This window comes from Microtus oregoni, unplaced genomic scaffold (genome assembly GCF_018167655.1).
Source record: "Microtus oregoni isolate MIOR12 unplaced genomic scaffold, Mior012 000028F_ref0000031, whole genome shotgun sequence".
NCBI lineage: Eukaryota > Metazoa > Chordata > Mammalia > Rodentia > Cricetidae > Microtus > Microtus oregoni.
Genome location: NW_024543087.1, coordinates 26,816,816 through 26,834,556, shown reverse-complemented (window position 1 = coordinate 26,834,556; position 17,741 = coordinate 26,816,816). Strand labels below are relative to the sequence as shown.

General features: G+C 50.5%; 1 protein-coding gene across 1 annotated transcript in view; it reads right to left on the bottom strand.

The window, feature by feature from the left end:
* Window positions 1–577: 577 nt before the first annotated feature.
* Spsb4 (splA/ryanodine receptor domain and SOCS box containing 4) overlaps window positions 578–17,741 on the bottom strand; it is a 77,534-nt gene continuing 60,370 nt past the window's right edge. Inside the window, exon 3 of the mRNA XM_041677312.1 lies at window positions 578–1,812. Coding sequence (XP_041533246.1) covers window positions 1,685–1,812 — 128 coding nt within the window. The 3' untranslated portion in view covers window positions 578–1,684. The remainder of the gene's footprint in view (window positions 1,813–17,741) is intronic.

The window sequence follows — 17,741 nt, the reverse complement described above, 5'->3', positions numbered from 1 at the left end:
TTTCACTTCTCCTCCTCCACTCCCCTTAAGCTTCTCAACAACTGTAAATGTCTCCACTGAGGACAAAGACATCCATCTGGCACTGCCCCAGGGTCTGCTGTGGTGTGGCATATTGGTGGCCGATGCTACTGAATGAATCCTGTACTAGTCCTGACCTTGATCCCTTCCTGCCCCTAACTGCCAATCAGCCACCAGCCCCAGAGAGCCCAGCCCACCTCTTCCTCATTCACTCTGCAGCCATTTGCACTGCTCCCTGGTGGTCACATAGGTTCAGCCCCAGTACCAGGTCTGTTTGGGTTTACCCTGGCTCGCCCTGGTCACCTTGAAGATCTAAGCCTTAGCATCAGGGGGTATGGCAGTCTTTGAAGAACCTGGGCACAGCGTCGTCTTCCACGTCAGGTCTCTGCAGCATCTCAAGAGCTGGGGCTCAAAGGGGGACGGTGGACAGCAGAGGGAAAAGCTGTATGGAGAGGCCCTCCCAGATATGATGCCTGTGGATCTGAGGACAGACCAGCCAGGCCGATAGTGCGGTCCCCACACCCATGAAAGAGCACTTGACACCTGGCTCAAGGACAGAATGACAAACTTTATTAGAAATGTTCCTTGCTTGAAGGTCACATTCACATTAAAGTGGAGGCTGCGCTGTCTGACTCTGGTATCCCACGCTGTGACGATTTCCAGTTAAAGACAAGTCTGGGTGGAGACTATCAGGAACACACCAAAGACGTTGAATGTGGTGCTGAAAGGCGAAGGCAGCGGCAGCAGCAGCAACATTCCGTGAGAGCATAGGTCTCAGAGCCTGCAGAGACTGTGTGTCACCCCCACCCTTCCAGTCCCAAAGCCACACCACGGGCCCCAGCTGATAAATAAACAGCATGTCACACACATATAAGAAACAAGAAACAAACTGTGGAAGTCTTCTAAAGTGAAAAAATAATTTGCTCAAAGAAAGCTCTGTGACAGCCAGGCTTCACCCTGAATATGGTGGTCAGAGTCCTGGACACTAATGGTGTCTCAGACTCAGGGTCCCGAGGCCCCCATCCTCCTTAGCACCTTTGGGAGAAAGCCATCTTCAATACACTCCTCTTCAAAATGCAAAACGCTACTTTAAACGATCATACCCAAGAATAAGCTCTGTCCCTGGGGGAAGTCATCAGACTACTGTCCCTGAATAGACAGGCGGGCGGGGACAGCCAAATGACTCTATCCATGGTGGAAGAGGGAAGGACGGGCTGAGGAAGCCGGCTCAGAGAGGAAAGTCCAGGTTCTTCGCACTGCCGTGGTCCCTGGCGACTGGTCTCTCAAAGTGGTTCTAAGTCTTAAAACGGAAGGATGATCTCCCTACCCTGGCCAGGGGCAGGCAGGGAGGGGACCATCAAGGACTTGTTTCCATCATTCATTATTCAGAAGCTATTTTCTCTCCACCGGCCAATTTTCCCGGGCCTGTCTGCAGTGGGGAACAGGACGCTGTCTCCTGCCAAATGTTTTATTCATTCTCTTGAGAAGGAAATGGTCTCTACACTCTGGTTGACTAGGTGACTTCCTGGTCCTGGTTGATGGCAGCAGTTTGGCCCTGGCAGCCATAGTGGCAACAGGCATTCCTTTTCCAAGTCAGTGACACAATCCTGACGCTCCGGAGCTAGGTGCCGTGTGACCACAGATGACGGCAGGCCTTCAGCCCTGCTCACTGGTACTGTAGATAGTTTTTGAGCGACTGAGGCAGGGGCAAGGAGTCGATGTCCCGCAGGCGCTGTCTGCCCAGGGCTGAGCGGATGGATCTCCGACACAGGTCCATCAGCGGCAGGGGCTCAGCTGCAAAGACAGTGACATGTGAGTGCCCACTGCTCAACCCGCCCAGGTGGCCCACCGCCTACCCCTGCCCCTGAACTAGTCCAGGGCCTCCTGTTCCTTACGAGTCATCCTTGCTTGAAGTAAGAGGCCCTCAAAAATGTTTATGGAAAGGGGAACATGGCTGGTCAGACTAGATTTAGCATAATCAGTGGTGAATAGTGGTGCTAAAAGATTAATAGTGGTATTAAACTTATCTCTAGCAAGGATAAACTCTGATGTGGAGTGCGTGACTCAAAAATGTTTGAAAGTGGCATCCTTTGCCGGGCGGTGGTAGCACACGCCTTTAATCCCAGGACTCAGGAGGCAGAGGCAGGCAGATCTGTGAGCTCGAGGCCAGCCTGGTCTACAAGAGCTAGTTCCAGGACAGGATCCGAAGCTCAGAGAAACCCTGTTTCGAAAAACTAAAAAAAAAAAAAGAGAAAAGAAAAGAAAGAAAGAAGAAAGATAAAGAAAAAAAGAAAGTGGCATCCTTTTAGAAACAGAATAATTTGTCCCAATTACTCAGGAGGCTGAGGCAGGAGGATCATTTAAGTCCAGAAGTTCAAGACCAGCCTGGGCCACACAGCCAGATCCTAGCTCAAAACAAACAAGCGAACAGGTTAGATCCAGCAGCTTTGGAAATTCTTTCAAACCCTCACACTTTCCTATAGTGTATTCAGTGGGCACTGGGAGGACATACTTTCTTACAACGCTCAAGTTCTAGAAAAATCCATAAAGTAAAATCTACCAGGGGGGTGAAAGTGCTTGCCACAGAAAGCTGATGATGTGCTATTGATCCTCAGAAGTCACTTAAAAAGCTGGATGCAGCGGCAGGCACCTGAAAGGCCAGCACTCCTATGTCGAGACGGAAAACAGATGAGAGACCCCAACTCAACATGGTGGGAGGAGGGAACCCACTCCTCAAAGTTGCCCTTTGACCTCCACACGCATGCACACTGTGGTGCACTTACCCAACCCCCAAGAATAAAAAATACAACAAACCATAGCAACCTCTGGATGCAGGACAGTTGACTGATACAGGCTCACTGAGGGTATTCACACTAACACTTATCTCTTCCAGGTCCTCTGGTAACTCTGTGGGGTACAGAGACAACTAAGCCAGGGCCAGAGCCAGCCCTGGGGTGAGCTTGTAGTCTGTGATTTTCTCATGATCTGGGATTTTTAAGTAAATGATGATTTGTTGCTGTTGTTTTTTTTTTTAATTTTGTATACATGGTTGTTTTGCCTGAATGTATATCTGCATATCATCTGTAAGCCTTGTGTTCACAGAGGTTAGAAGAGGGTGTTGGGGCCCCCTGGAACTGGAGTTACAGATGGTTGTGAGCTGCCATGTTTGGGGCTGGGAATTGAACCCTGGTCCTTTGGAAGAGCAGACAGTGCTCTTAACCTCTGAGCCATCTCTTCAGCCCCAGTGAGTGAATTATTTTAAGTGTTAATATGTAAAAGAACTCCTGAGTGCATGGGCAGCTGCTGGAAAGCTTTGAGGATAGAGATCTGAGCAGGATTCTGAAGGGTGGGTAGGAGTGTTATAAGCAAGCAGGGCTGGGCTGTAAGCAAGGAGAACAGGCCAGGATCAGGAAGGCGGAGAAACCAAGGAGGGGAACGAGGCTGGCAGCTCAAACAGGCCAGTGGGGAATGAAGAGGACAGTGGTCCCAAGTCACCTCATGTGGCAGACATGGGGTCTAGATGCTTGCCTTGCAGCTCAGTGTTCTTTTGGTAATGGCATAGGTAAGACTTTTGAAAGCATCCTAAGGCATGGTCAAATCCTTAGTAACAAATACAAAGGTGTCAGCCGTATGGGAATGGTATCAGGAGGGATGGGGACAATGGCAGCTGGGGTTCCAAGGGAACTTTTGTTAGAGATGTAGTTCGAATGGGCCACCATCAGAAGCCAAGTGGGACTTGGCATGAGTGTCAGAAGCTATGGCCAAGGATGCATCTTGCTATCCTCTGGTGAGGCCAGGCTCAGCACCAGTAGCTTGACTTCCTCCTTATCTTTTGATCCTCAAACAAAATGAGGCCAGCCAGGGGACCGGGGCCATGCATCCTGATCTGACCTGACCCTCATAAGCTTCCCACCCCCTACACAGTAGCACCTTCAACCCTCCCTGCCCCTTGGCCCTCACACTGCCAGTCCACATGTTGCCCTGGCCTGTCAATCAAGCCTCTATTCGAATCCCTCTGCCTTCTGCACCTGGCTGGTTACTTTAGCAGGGATTCGAAGGTATAAGATATGTTTGTAGCTGCTTTTTCCTGAAAGATTATTATGTGTCCAACTCACCCTACGCTCTTTTGGGTGGGGCTCAATTCATGTGAACCCCTGGAGGCAATGAATATTATGATTATCATCTCCATTTTCAGCAGAAGCTGAAACAGAGTGAACAAGCCCTTTACCTAAGGAAGCACGGCTGGTAAGCGACAATACTAGAAAGCACACTCACTGATCCAGAGGCAGGAGCTTGCCTTCTATCTCACCCACATTGACTGTACATCTGTTTGGCCTACTGCTAGGCTGAGCGCATCTCACTCAGGTCTTGAAGTAGCCTTCTGAAGTGAATGCGGTTACTGGTCCCTGACTGAGAAAAGGAAACTGAGGTTCTGGGAGGAGAGGCTTGTCAAGAGTTGCAAGCTTGCACATGTCCCTCCCCGCAAACAGTAATAAGAAAGTGGACTCGAGAGGAAAACGGAGGTGAAATCACCTATCTTCTAGACTTCTGGCAGACTGTGCCACAGCCTCAGGCCTCTTACTGTCCCCCATGGCCACTCTCCAGGTCACGGCTGCCCACCTCTCCCACATGACTGGAAGCAGCCATGCTACTGCTCCTCACCAGCCGGTGCCAAAGTCAATAGCACCTGTTCCCAGAATAGAAAACAAATCAGCTCGTCATGGAGGCACCCCAAGCACAGGTAAACAGGGGGACGAGCATCTCAGGGACGAGCATCTCAGGCAGAATTTTAAGCACAAGAAAAGTATGTTGTGACTCCCCCAAACCCCCAAGTTTAAAAGTAGCTGATGATGTTCAGGGTCTGGCCAATGATACGCAGGGTGCAGCGACGGGGGTGACGGTGATAGCGGAAGGTTGCGTCTAGCCAGTTTGCCTTGATGCCGGCAGGAGCAGCTTGAGATCCTATGACTCTCTTCACCAGAAGTTAGGTCTGAAATAAAGTCAGGCCTTCGCCCCCCTACCATGAAGGCCTTCGTCCCCCGGGATAGGGGACAGGGGTGAACACACATGTCAAGCAAGAATAAGTAAGGAGGATAACAGGCGTTTTCACCCAGCCCCGCCAGCCAGCGGCAGCTGGCTCCTCTTCTCCCAGCCACATGTTTCTCATCTGTAAAATGGGACGCGATGGCAGCATCACATCACGGACCGTATGGTGACAAGGACGTGGCATGGCCTGCCCTCTGCCTTAACAAGGTTTGTGCTGAAACACTTTCAAACCATCAGCTCAATAGGTCTCTTTGAAAACAGCCACGCTGTAGTTTGCTGTTCTTCTAAGGATGTTCCAGGATTGCCACCCTACTGACGGTCCCTTTCTGCTCTTGATGAGGACTTACACAGGCCGGTGAGGAATGCCTGGCTCTATGCTACAAACACTCCAGTCCTGTTGAAGCCCTGAGTAGATTTTCCTCAATTACCCATCACTGATCCCTGTACAACCTGAGGGGAACCCAGGATTTCCAGGGACTCTGTTGCCATCTGCAAAAAAGGGTAACTCAGCACCTGGGGTTAAGTTGGCGTTTATCGTCAGGGATGTGGACAGCGGGGATACTGGCACAGAGACTGGTGGCTTTGGCTGACTTCTCAAGCCTTCCCACCTGCCCTGGGACGTGCTAAGACGTGAGTCATCAGTTACCATCACGCCTGCATTCCTGATTTAAGTCACAAGGTGAATGGCAGACAATGGGAGTCAGATGGAAAAGCACTTAGCGACATCCTTGAACGCTGAACTTAAGAAGACCTGGGTGCGGTGCTATTTTTCATAAAGGAAATGAGGAGACACACAGGTGTCTTGCCAACATGTATGTTTGTGCACCACTTGCATTCCTGGTACCCATGGAGACCAGAAGGCACTGGATCCCTTAGAACTGGAGTTACAGTACACCATGTGGGCATTGGGATTTGAACCCAGGTTCTATGGAAGAGTAGTCAGTGCTCTTAATGGCTGAGCCATCTCCCTAGCCCCATCCACTATAATTATTCAAGTATGAGGATGCTGAGAGGAGGGAAATAAGTTCCGGGGGCAGCCTGGGCTCCATGTTGGTGTCCCTCCCAGCTGCAAGGACAGAAAAGAGGTGCACGCCCCCTGTATGTTTATGAATGACACGGCATCTAGCTGGACACTAAGAAAGGCAGCGGCAGGCTAGACAGCTGGGTAGACTCTAGGAAGGCGGAAAGCAAGTGTAGCAGGCTGGAGAGGTGAAGCAGGGAACCTGGCAGCAATGTCCACTAAGGGAGAACGAAGGTTCGTAGAAGACACAGGCGCCGCAGGCCACACATCTTGAGAATCCAGAAAAAGCTGTAGCCCAACACTTGGGACAACGGTATCCCCACTGCTGCCCCAGCAGAAGCCTGAGCCTGCTGTCTGTCTCAAGGGAAGTAGCCTTTAAGGAAGGCCCTACTCTGGGTGGAAGGTCAGCTGAACGGAGCACAAGCAAATACTTCATGCTGGATGGGGGAGAGGTGAGTGGTGGAAAGGAAGGCCATTTCTACAGAGGTAAGAACACAAGGACCTGGCCTCTCCCCAGTGGGTGGCCTGGTGTGACCGCCTAGCTGCCTTTAATGGGTGCAGTTTGGCAGGATGGAACTCACACTTGATTCCTGGCGGCAGGAACCTTGACGGTACCACACCCACTTAGCTTGCCGAGGAACAAATGCACATGACACAGGCGGAAAATACCCAGAAGAGAAATGTGGGGTGGGCCTTGGAGACCAGGGCTGTGGTCGCTAAGCCTCTAGCAGAGAAGAGGCAGACACCCAGGGTCAGCCCCAGGGACAAGCTCGCTTGAGGTAGCATTCATCAAAAGCAAGGCTGCTTAGAGCATACATTCAGATTTCTGCCCAAGGCCTAGTTTAACCACTGGTCTACAGGAGATTCCCAGAGGAGCAGGGATCTATCTTCAGATCTGACCATGTACCCCAGCCTCCTATCTTCAGATCTGACCATGTACCCCAGCCTCCTATCTGCAGACCTGACCGTGTACCCCAGCCTCCTCTCTGCAGACCTGACCGTGTACCCCAGCCTCCTCTCTGCAGACCTGACCGTGTACCCCAGCCTCCTATCTGCAGACTCGACCATGTACCCCAGCCTCCTATCTGCAGACTTGACCATGTACCCCAGCCTCCTCTCTGCAGACCTGACCGAGTACCCCAGGCCTCTGTCCACAGGCCTTCTCTGACTCCTGGCCAGGCTCTTGGGGGTTTGGCCACTTCTGGCTTTGCTACATACCCAGCCCTGTTGGAGCTAGATGCTGGCTAGCAACTGAGCCTCTGCCAGCTGTAAGGAAGAATAGACTGCTCTGCTCTGGTGAGCTCTGGGGACTGCAGCCATATCCTCCTGGCTGTGAGCTCAGCTCTGATGGGCCTTTGCAATCTCTGAGCAGACCTGTGTGTTTGGCTTGGGGTGCGGAGAGATAGGGATGAATGCCTCATTACTTGTCTAGCAAGTTAAGAGCTGGGCTGGGGTGTAGAGACCGGAACTAGAGCAAAGACCAGCACAGCCTGACCTTGGTTCAGAAGCAAAGCCATACTCTTTCAACAGCCGTCACTAATAACAAAAGATGTCAATATATAATCTATGAAGATATAGAAAAATCGGTTCTTGAAATGAAAAAAAAATTTAAACACATAGTTTCCTTCTACTTTTATGCTTCTAAATTCTGATCATAATGATTAATGCTGGTGTTTCTGGTGTTTGAGATGTTTCTGCCCTAGGAAGAATGACGTCACATGTCTGTGGAAGTTGTCAGAATCTAAGTGAAGCCACCTTTGCCAACTACTAACCAAAATAAATAAATAAAGCTGGAGGCTGAGGAGGAGGGAGCCTCATGCATGTGTGGCCCGTAACAAGACCTATGCACCATAGTCCTTGCCAGAAGTGTCACCTCACACAAACGCCACCACAACCTTACCCAGTCCCAGATTCGACAGAGACATCTTCTGGACAACTGTTGCTCCTTCCTATTAATCCTTGTAGGCAGGGGTGATTGTTTGAAAATGTCTTTTGCAATCCTCATATCCCACTTAAAACTTTCCCGCATCAACCTCCTAAACACCCTTCATGTGGCTCGTCTTCCCACGGAATGTCCTACTATTCCTAACTTAGCATCGTTATTCCGTGACTCTCTCCACTTGCTACTGATGCTGACATTCCTCAACTCCGTATTTGCTTAGCTCCTACTCTGATAAAATTAGGGCCACTGTCACACGTGATCTCTCCTGTGGCTCTAGTCCAGGACCCACATTAACTTTGCTAAGTGATCTATGGACCCAAAATGTGGATGGGCTTCACGTGGGGGCCCTTAATCTGGGGTTTCACCCAGACACACTGCATCCAGACAGCACTTAAACAGGACCTGTTATTCTAACACATTGGTCTGCAGGCCCAGGGCAGGCAATGCCCTGCAGAGATCACTATACAATGCAAGGAAGTCAAGTTCCTGTTCCTCCTTAGCACTGTGGATCCCTGTCCTTCAGCCCCAAACACAAGGGTCCTTGGCCCACACCTTCAGACATAACTCTGCATGTTCTTGTCTTTGAATGTCACCCACTCCTAAACCCCTTCCCACCCACTTTCCAAGCACCTGTGTTCTCTGTCAGCTTCTGCAGTCCCTTGGAGCCCTTGGTCTCTTCATGACTCCACTATGAAGCAGTCTCACGTGTCCTTCAACCAGCTCCAGCCCTCCTCCCTGTCCTCCTCATCTCACTCCCCAGCAAGGCCATCATCAGTATGGTGACCAAACCCATTTGAAGCACTCTACTCTCTACCCTACCCTCAGACCTTGTCCTAAATAGGAAGCAGGGGGAAGGGGCATCTGTGCTCTCTGTCCCCAGCTTGCAAGCCTGGAGTTCTTTTGTCACTACTGAATCTCCTTCCCTGGGGACTGTGGCTCCCACAGGCAGGAATGGGAGTCACCCCTGCTGCTTGGTCCTTACTGCAAATGACAAGGCCAATGGGATGGAGAAGCCCAGGTTCTGGGAGACAGAAGCAGCTGCAGTGAATCCTCATCTTTACAAAAGGCACTGAAGCACTTCGAGGCTAATAACAGAAGGGAGTCCTAGCCAGGGAGATGCCCAGTGGGTACAGTGCTTGACACACAAGCGTTAGGAGCTGGGTCCAGAGACACAGAACCCACGTAAAGCTGGATGCGGTAGGTTGCATCTGCAATCCCAGAAAGATGGCCAGAACCTCACAAGCCAGTTAGAGACCCTGTCTCAAACAAGATGAAAGGTGAACATGTGCGCGCACACACACACACAGGTGGGGGGAGGAGAGGAGGGCAGGTGGGAAAGGGAGAGGGGGCTGTGTAGCCCCTTTCATCCAGCCCTAAACTGGCTGGAGAGACTATGGCAGATCCCTTCCTTCTAACAAGCAGAACTGTACTGTACTGTGTAGTGCTAATTCTACAAACTGGTACAGGGATGATCCTTACTTCGATGAACCTGTTAAGCTTGGGTCCTGTCCCAGGGAGCTGCCGGGTAGCTGGATGTGCCAGCCTTGGGCAAGGACATCCCCAGCCACACAGGGAGAGGGAAACTGCCCTCCAGCTTTCCTTTCTGATGCAGCCCTGGGGCTACCTGTTGCTCAGCTGATACTAAGCTAAATATGCCCATCGTGGTGCAGGGAGCCAAGCCTGTGCGTGCAGAGCCAGCAAGTATGGGGTGGGGGTGGTACCTCAGGAATAGGGTTCCCAGGATGCATCTTCTTCCAAAGATGAAGATTGAGGGATATGAGGCAGCCAGACTTATCCACCAAATGGCAGATTAGCCAATGCTATAGCAATGAATCCAGGGAGGCCCTGGTTCCAGAAGAGACAACTAGGCCAATCAGACAAAGGATCTTGTAGGTGTGTACATGAATGCTGAAGATCAGTGAGGAAAGAAGGGGCAGGAATCCGCACAGAGGCACTTGGTCGTTAACGTTCAGATCTTCCGGATGGGTGGTAGATTCAGGCATGTGCATTAAATCTCAAGCAAGTTCACAAACAAATAAACAAGTTAGAACAAAGAGAGCTGGGCAGGGCACTAGTGAAGACAGTGTGTCAGTGGTGAGGTCACAGCTAAGTGACCGAAAGAGCCCTGCTGCCATCAGGACGTTCAGTTAAAAATAGAGACGAGGAGAGCAAAATCGCACAAGAGAATTAGCGTCCCAGTCTAACTCAAGTAAGGGCTTGGCCATAAGATGAATTACAGCTAATTCTAGCTAATGAGTAATAATGAAGTCATTCTTGTCTGCACAGAACTCAGCACTGCCGGGGAGTGGCGTTACTACCATGCAGGAATAGCTGACCTGGGGTCGGAAGACCTAAGCTGAGTTCCGTCTTAATAAAACTGATTTTTGTTTGTTTGCTTTTGTAAAATAGTGACACTCCCTGCTTCACGAGGAGCAGCAGGGGAGGATCAGGTAAGGGACAGAGTGCTTAGGGAAGGTCCTGGCCTTTGTGGCACTCAAACAATGACAGCTACGATCAACATTCCAGAGCAGCCTTGGGAGCAAAGCAGAGAATGGGGCAACCGGTGTAGAAGGAGGCTGCTCCAGGTAGGATATTCCTGTGCTGAAACCACAGATGACTCTGAACACACCTGAGCAGGCCAGAGCAGCTAGCGTGTGCGAGAACCACACAGCAGCCCAGGGACTGGAGCCTCCTGTCCTGTGCCCCAGCCTGTAGTGATTTTAGGGTCTACCTTCCAGTTTCTCCATCAGATACCAAAGCAGGGAGAAGCCCATGACTGTTGACATCTTCAGGTCCATTCGCTGGACTCCTGAACTCGGTATCTAGCAACAGTTACAATAAGAAGGGTTGTACTAGGACTCACGCATCACTTCCCCTGTTAGGGAACATTCTAGTGCTCTTCACGCTCACAACCCGGTGAGGTAGTTGTTTACGTATGCCCATTTAAAGATGTGAGGAAACTGATGCAGAGAGGGACCATATGGCTAGCTCAAGGTTATGGCTGAGCACTGACAATGGGACTGCTGCTCAGGGTCTGATTTGGGATGCACACCCGTGTGTGCATGTGTGCGTGTGTGCATGCGTGCATGTGTGTGCATGCGTGCGTGTGTGTGCATGCGTGCATGTGTGTGTGTGTGTGTGTGTGTGGTGTAAACACAACCTGCCTATCTGCCCTGAGGAGTCTACTAACTGGTCTCAAGAGCCCCCCTTGCCTTGCCTTTTCAACACTGTTCCATGTGGTGATGTCGTCTGGTTTGCTGTGCATGAGAGACTCTTGAAAGGACTGAAGGTGGACCCTGACCCAGGCAAGGCCAGCAATAGGCTGGCAGAAGAGTTGTAAGTTTCGGCCCCTAGTAAAGGAGTTTGCCCAGTGTTAGACAGTGAAATGGGTCCAATTTGCTAGGTTACATATGGGATTTGGATGCCATCTGTGGCATTGCTTTCTCCTGGAGACCCAGTGACCAGAATGGCCTTTAGTCCTCCTTCTGGAAGCAGCCTGGGTGCCACCAGGCTGGCTGGCACGGTTGCCTTCTGTTTTCAAATAGCTAAACTTCCTTTCACTTGGGAAATGTCTCCATGCTAGCCTCTTACTAATCAGCATAAACCCTGGGGGCTTAATATGAAGGCCTTCTAATGGATTTACTATGTTTATTTGACCTTTCCAAGTGTGAACTCAGAAACAGGCCCGAAGGAGGTGGAGAAGCTTGTTTTTCTTAAGTTCTGCAAAAGTGATGAGTAAATTGAATTCTTGGATATGGTCCGCCTAGTTCTCTCACCCTCCCTCTTTCCCTCTCTCCTTCAGCCAAAGGCTGCAATTAGGCTCAGGAGGAACCAGCATTTATGGGACAGCTCACTCCAGAGGAGAAAGAGGCGTCTGCCCAGAAGTGGTAAGTGGTGAGGTCTGTGCACAAGTCTGTACACCACACAAGCACCACAACGCAGAGCAAGGGTCACCAAATTCGGAAGCGCTGACTCTGTTTCCCCTTCTGGCTTCGAGGCACGTGATGTCACGTGTTACCTAAATTTAAAAACGTTCAAGCCCAACGCACAGGTGAGAACAAGCTCCAGGGGCACAAACACTGTAGACCGCAGCATGCAAACTTCAACCCTAGGAGTCCAGGAATCTTCTAGGTGCACCCCGAAGAGCAGGTGTGGAGAATATGGGTGCAGCCAGCAAACCAGGGAGCAGACACCAGGGGACCAGCACTTGGGTCCAAGTAGGACTGTGGATCCCAGGTTACGGGGTACCTCCCCAATGGAGGTAGGGACTTGCAAGCAGAGGGGTCACGTGATTTCCAGGCTTACCCAGTCTTCGAAAGGACAGACAGAGCTTTCGAGCTCCGGGACTTGAACTCTACAAGACACCACTCAATGCCGAGAAAACTGATATATTTGATATAAAATGCCTGTAACATCTGTTTTCCCACAGACCCAAACATTTTATTTCTTATTTTACTACAGACAAGGTATGGCAGACATTAAGGGTTTATGAGCCAAAATGTATTGGCAGGAAAAAAACTTGACAGAGAAAATCAACTTTTTTTTTTTTTTTTTTTTTTAATGTGCTAACTAGGTGGTGGCAAAACCAGTTTCCTAAAGTGATACAGACTGAGAACCCTGTTGATCCTGATTGGCCATTGCCCAGGACCTGCTGCAGCTGCCCTCGATGAACCCTGCCAGCATACCACCTGGCCTGACTTGGTTTACACTCTGCCTCTTGCTAGATCCCACATTCGTCCCAGACCCGATACCACAACCCTGCTTGACCACTCAGAGGACTGAGGGGAAGAGAATCTGGCACCTCCTAAATCCACGCAGGGTCACCAACAGGACGCTCAGGTGCGTGGGCAGAGGGCATATCTGTGAATTGAGTTACACAGTTCAGTGGTGAGAGACAGATACCACAAACTCACTGAGAGGAATCCACCCGGAGCTGGATCCTCTGGTATTTCTGCTGCAGCAGGGGCCACTGTAACCCTCTAGAAATGGCCTCCTCTACTCCTCACACACCTAGCATCTTCCATGACAGGGAAGGAAGGTCCTGACTGGCCTCCACACCCAAGGAACCTCTGGGCTTGGGAGAAGTCCCTGGGGAAAGCCACCCACGAGGAAGTCTTAGCCCAGGTCCTGGTGGCCACACCCTGTAGACTGCAGTTCTTCACCAGTAGAAACGTTGGTGGGTCTCTTCTTCCAAGGGAGCAACAATTTTTTGACAATGTTAACAGAGTCCAGAGCAGTGTAGCATCTAAGGAGGAAGTGGCCTTGGACAGTGGAGTCCTAGGTTCCCACCATAAGGAAGGAGCCCAAGGTCTTCCAAGGAACTTTGGCTCTGCCTTGCCAGCTCCCTGACATGAGAAGTGAACGAAGACAGAGCTGAAGACTTGCCGATGGGAAGGCCACACTCTTGGTTTGGATTTAATTGGGGTGAGAACACCACAATACTTATCCTTATGAAGCACGGTCTTTTCCAAGGACCTTTATAAACACCCCATTTACTGCAGAGTGAGCCATTCCAAAAACTCACTCAAGGAATAATGAGGCCCCAAAGAACGTCTCTAGTCGAGCATGGGACACTCAGGAAACTGGGAGAGCTGCTGACTTGGGTTTGCACAGGCAGTCAATGGCCTTTTTGGCTTTGGCTTCAGTTCCTATAGCAACCTCCTACAGTCCCTGCTCCTTCCTGACTCAACAGCCCAGCCCGGGAGTCAAGGAGAACCATGTTTTGCGCATTCGCCGGGCAATGGACACTATGTTCAGAGACTTGGCCGCAGCGTTTTCCTTAATCTTTAAAGAGAAGCCATGTAAAGACTGAATTGAACACCACTTACAAAGTTCCATAAGAGCACACAGCAATGGATATGCTGGCTTTCCTGGTCTCAGCCTCAGTTCCCTCCAGTCGCAGGAAAATTATTTAACTTGGTCTGTTTTAATGAATGAACCGTGCTAACCCACCAAGTACGAATGGAAAGGACTTTAAACAATCACAAAAATGCTGATGTTTCTTTAATATGTTCAGTCATATATGTCCCTCATTCCACTCTGGCTTTAAGGGGGTATTTGAGGAGAGGGGGTGGAGACTGGATATAGAATTCTGGCCCTTAGAAGGACAGCCTCCTGAGAACTCGGATCCCTGACAGACCTGTGACAGGGCAGAAGAGATATTCCCAAAGGCTGCACTGCAGAGAGCCAGGAAGGTTGGGTAGGTTACTCAGAGCTGGGGAGCAAAAAAGGAGGTTCTTCCCCTCAAGCAGGGAGATGAGGGAGTGAGGAAGGGGAAGGAGTCTCCGTGAGGAAAATGTGGATGCCCATGGGAGCTTGCATTAAGACCCCATTTAGCAACACCGATTAAGGAGCTATAAATAGCACCTGGCTTGTCTTGAAGGCCATAAAACACACTTCCCTGCATCGCTCCCTTCAGCCTTCTCTGCTTAATTGAGGCTCAAAATAAAATACCTGGAAGGCCACTTTCTGACAGAGCACCCTTGTTGTCATAGTGACCAGTCATCGGAACCAAGACGAGCCAAGGCTTGATGAAGGGGGGTGGGGGGGCAGCAGAAAAGGAGGAGGAAAGGATTGTTAAAAAAAAAATCACCGAGGAAGCCTGAAATAAAATTCTACACTGAAGATTGTTGAGATGTCAGGCTACTGCCTGTAACGCTTACAACATGGCAGCCTTACTTAACTGTCACCTTCTCCAGCTCATGGCTTGACACACTGTGATCAAGGAGTCAGGAAATGGACCTACCAGGCCTTTGAGGAGAGTTTGAGTTCTGGCTAAGTCCTTGGACGGCCAGATAACCTTGAGTCTGTGCCTCACCAGCTCTGCACCTTCTACTGTGTCTAAAGAGTCCACCTTCCCACCGTGTGGTGGTGGCACACACCTTTAATCCCAGCACTCAGGAGGCAGAGGCAGGCGGATCTCTGTGAGTTACAGGACAGCCAGGGCTCTTACACAGGAAACCCTGTCTCGACAGAGCCCAGCTTCCAGTACAAGTGAGAGGCTGAGCTCTCTGAGCTCCTGATCGCAGCTGGCCAAAGAAAGCGGAGCTCTCCAGGTGCTGAGTCACCTCCAAGGTACACACCAGGATGTGGGGTGCACCCCGCCGCCTGAGGAGAATAGTCAAGGATCCAACTACCTCAGTGGCCTCTGGGAAGGGTGGCTGGACACAGAAGTGGGCAGACTTACCACTGTCATGTTTTAATTAAACCTTATGGATGCATTTAAATAGGGAAAATCTTTAAAAATTAAAACAAAACAAACAAACAACAACAACAAAAAAACAACAGAAACCCACACGCAGCTCCAAATGCCCAAGTTTTGATAAGTAGAGTTGACTACAATGGCAAGCTCAGCTTCTCTCAACCCTGGAGAGATCTTGCCGAGCTCTCCCGCCCACTTGCTCAGATCTCTTGCCCTTGACTGTCTTTTTAAAGCCTCTGATTCTTTGTACACTCCACCCGTCCTCTGAAATGCTTTCCGTGGCTTTCTCATGGAGCAGTCTCTTCAAAGCTCATTCCAACACTCCTGCCGTGTGCCCCTCCACGGTTCCCTCACAGGCGCGAATGGTCATTCTCTCTCCGCTGTACTCCCTACCCCTTACTGATGCTCGCCTGACCAATCATAATTTGGTGGCTGCCCCAGCAAGCTGGGGACACTTTGAGGCAGGTCATCGGTGTGAGTATTAGCGGCCTCTGAAAAGCAAGCTGTTCTCTGCAGTCCTCCACACAGATAGGCCATTGTTAGGCTGATTTTCTTGTTGACTGTCCACCAAAACCCCGGGGTTCCTGCTCTCATCTGACCTCTGGCCTCATTGGCATGCCAGGCGAGTTGATGATTAACATCTGGAGCAAAGCACAGAGAAGAAGGGATACCCCCTCAGCAGTAAATAAACACACTAGATACCTGCTGAGGGCTTCTCACCCTTCCACACCGGGGCGGGGGGTGGGGGGTGGGGGAGGGGCAGTTCACTCTGTAGCATGCCCACGGTAAGGAAGGGTGTGGGCCTTCACCTCAGCTGCCTCCCTGCTTGCTGCCGGTGATAACCAGGCATCCATGCAAAGGAGCTGCTAAGCCTAGGATCCCGGTTTCTGCGATTTAATCAGCTGTGTCACGTAACTAAGACCAGAATTATTTGCAGTTCCCATTTTTAGTACAAGGTCCTTGGCCCAGAGGCTCCAAAAACCTAATCACTGGACCCTGTATCTAAGCTTCTTTTTTCTTTTCTTTTCTTTTCTTTTTTTCTTTCTAGTAGTGGGAATAGGACTCAGGGCCCCTCACACCCTAGGCAAGGACTCTACCGCTGAGCTACATCCCCAGACTTATTTTTAGCTTTCATTTTGAGATATGGTCTCACTTAAGTTATGCAGGCTAGACTGGCACTCTCCGTGTAGCCCTGACAGGCCCGTGCTGTGATTACAGAGTCCATTCAACCTCCGCTCTGCCACTGAAGACACCTTCTTGATGAGATGGCCCTTCCAGGCCGGCCGAGATTGTCCCTTTGGTTTACATGAGAGCGGAATCATTCATAACGTTTTATCCTGCTCTTACGCTGGTTACTCACGGGCTTCTGTGAGTTTGGCCTGCAGCTTCCTTATGCTCTCTTTTGGTAAAATGCCTGCAGGTGCCTGCAAGGATGACTGGTGAGACTCCGCTCTCAGCTCCAGAACTGAGCACACACAGCAGCACATTCTGCCCCAGCCACAGTGATTGGTTCAGTGTGGACACGTGACTGAAGGGACCCAACCACTGCACACTTGGGCAAAGCTGATGCAAACTTAGGGCTCAAAGTTGTTTTTGGGATTTGATCCCAACCATGCAGAACAGATTCAAGTGGGTATACACTCCTGGGGCAGGAGATCCAAGGCAGTAAGGAAACACTGTGTTCACTTGGGGAGCATTATTTCCTGTAAGATAGGAACATGGTAACTTAAAGCTTAGTCAGACACCTCAGTAAACCAGGAGGGAAGGGAGACCAGGACTATTCAGAGATAGACAGAAAAACAGGCCCCAGCAGAACGTACTGAAGTGAGATGTAGCATCCAGAGCAAGGTTTCGCCTCTCACTACTTAGTGAGAAAAACACATCCATTCCTTTCCTAATTGTGGCACGCCGGGTCAGGTGTTCTGTTCCTTAGAAGAGAATAAAGCATCTCGCTGTAGACCCTGACCTTGAGCTATAGTCACAGGTAGGTGTCTGCAGAGCCTGATGCAGTGTGGTGGAGGACCTCTGTTCTGCACTCTGGAGGCAGGTCGCCGCATGGCTTTTATGTCATGGAGCAAGCCTGTGTTGAAACACTGTACAAGCTGGAGTGTGAGGTCCTGGGGCAACAGACACGATGGCTCAGGAAGGGCGGGGCAGTCATCTGAGGGCTTGCTTTCTCTCCCACTTTTAGCCCATCGTAGCCTCCAGCCTATCAAACGGTGAGGCTCGCACTTAGGATGGGCCGACCCTTCTCACTTGCTCTACCAAATATCAGTCCTCTTTGGAAATGGCCTCCCAGAGGTGCGCTTTGTGAATTCTAGGTATCTCTCCATCACCTCAGGTTGACCATCAGCCTGATTCCAATGGGCAGGGGATGCGAAGTGACCTAAGGAGCCTGGCATCAGAGGACAGCAGAGGACCAGCCCAGGTACACTGTTACAGGAGGAAGTGGGATTTTTTAGGACTTAGGGACTCATGGAAACCACATTGCCTTCATCACCCTTGCCTCAAAA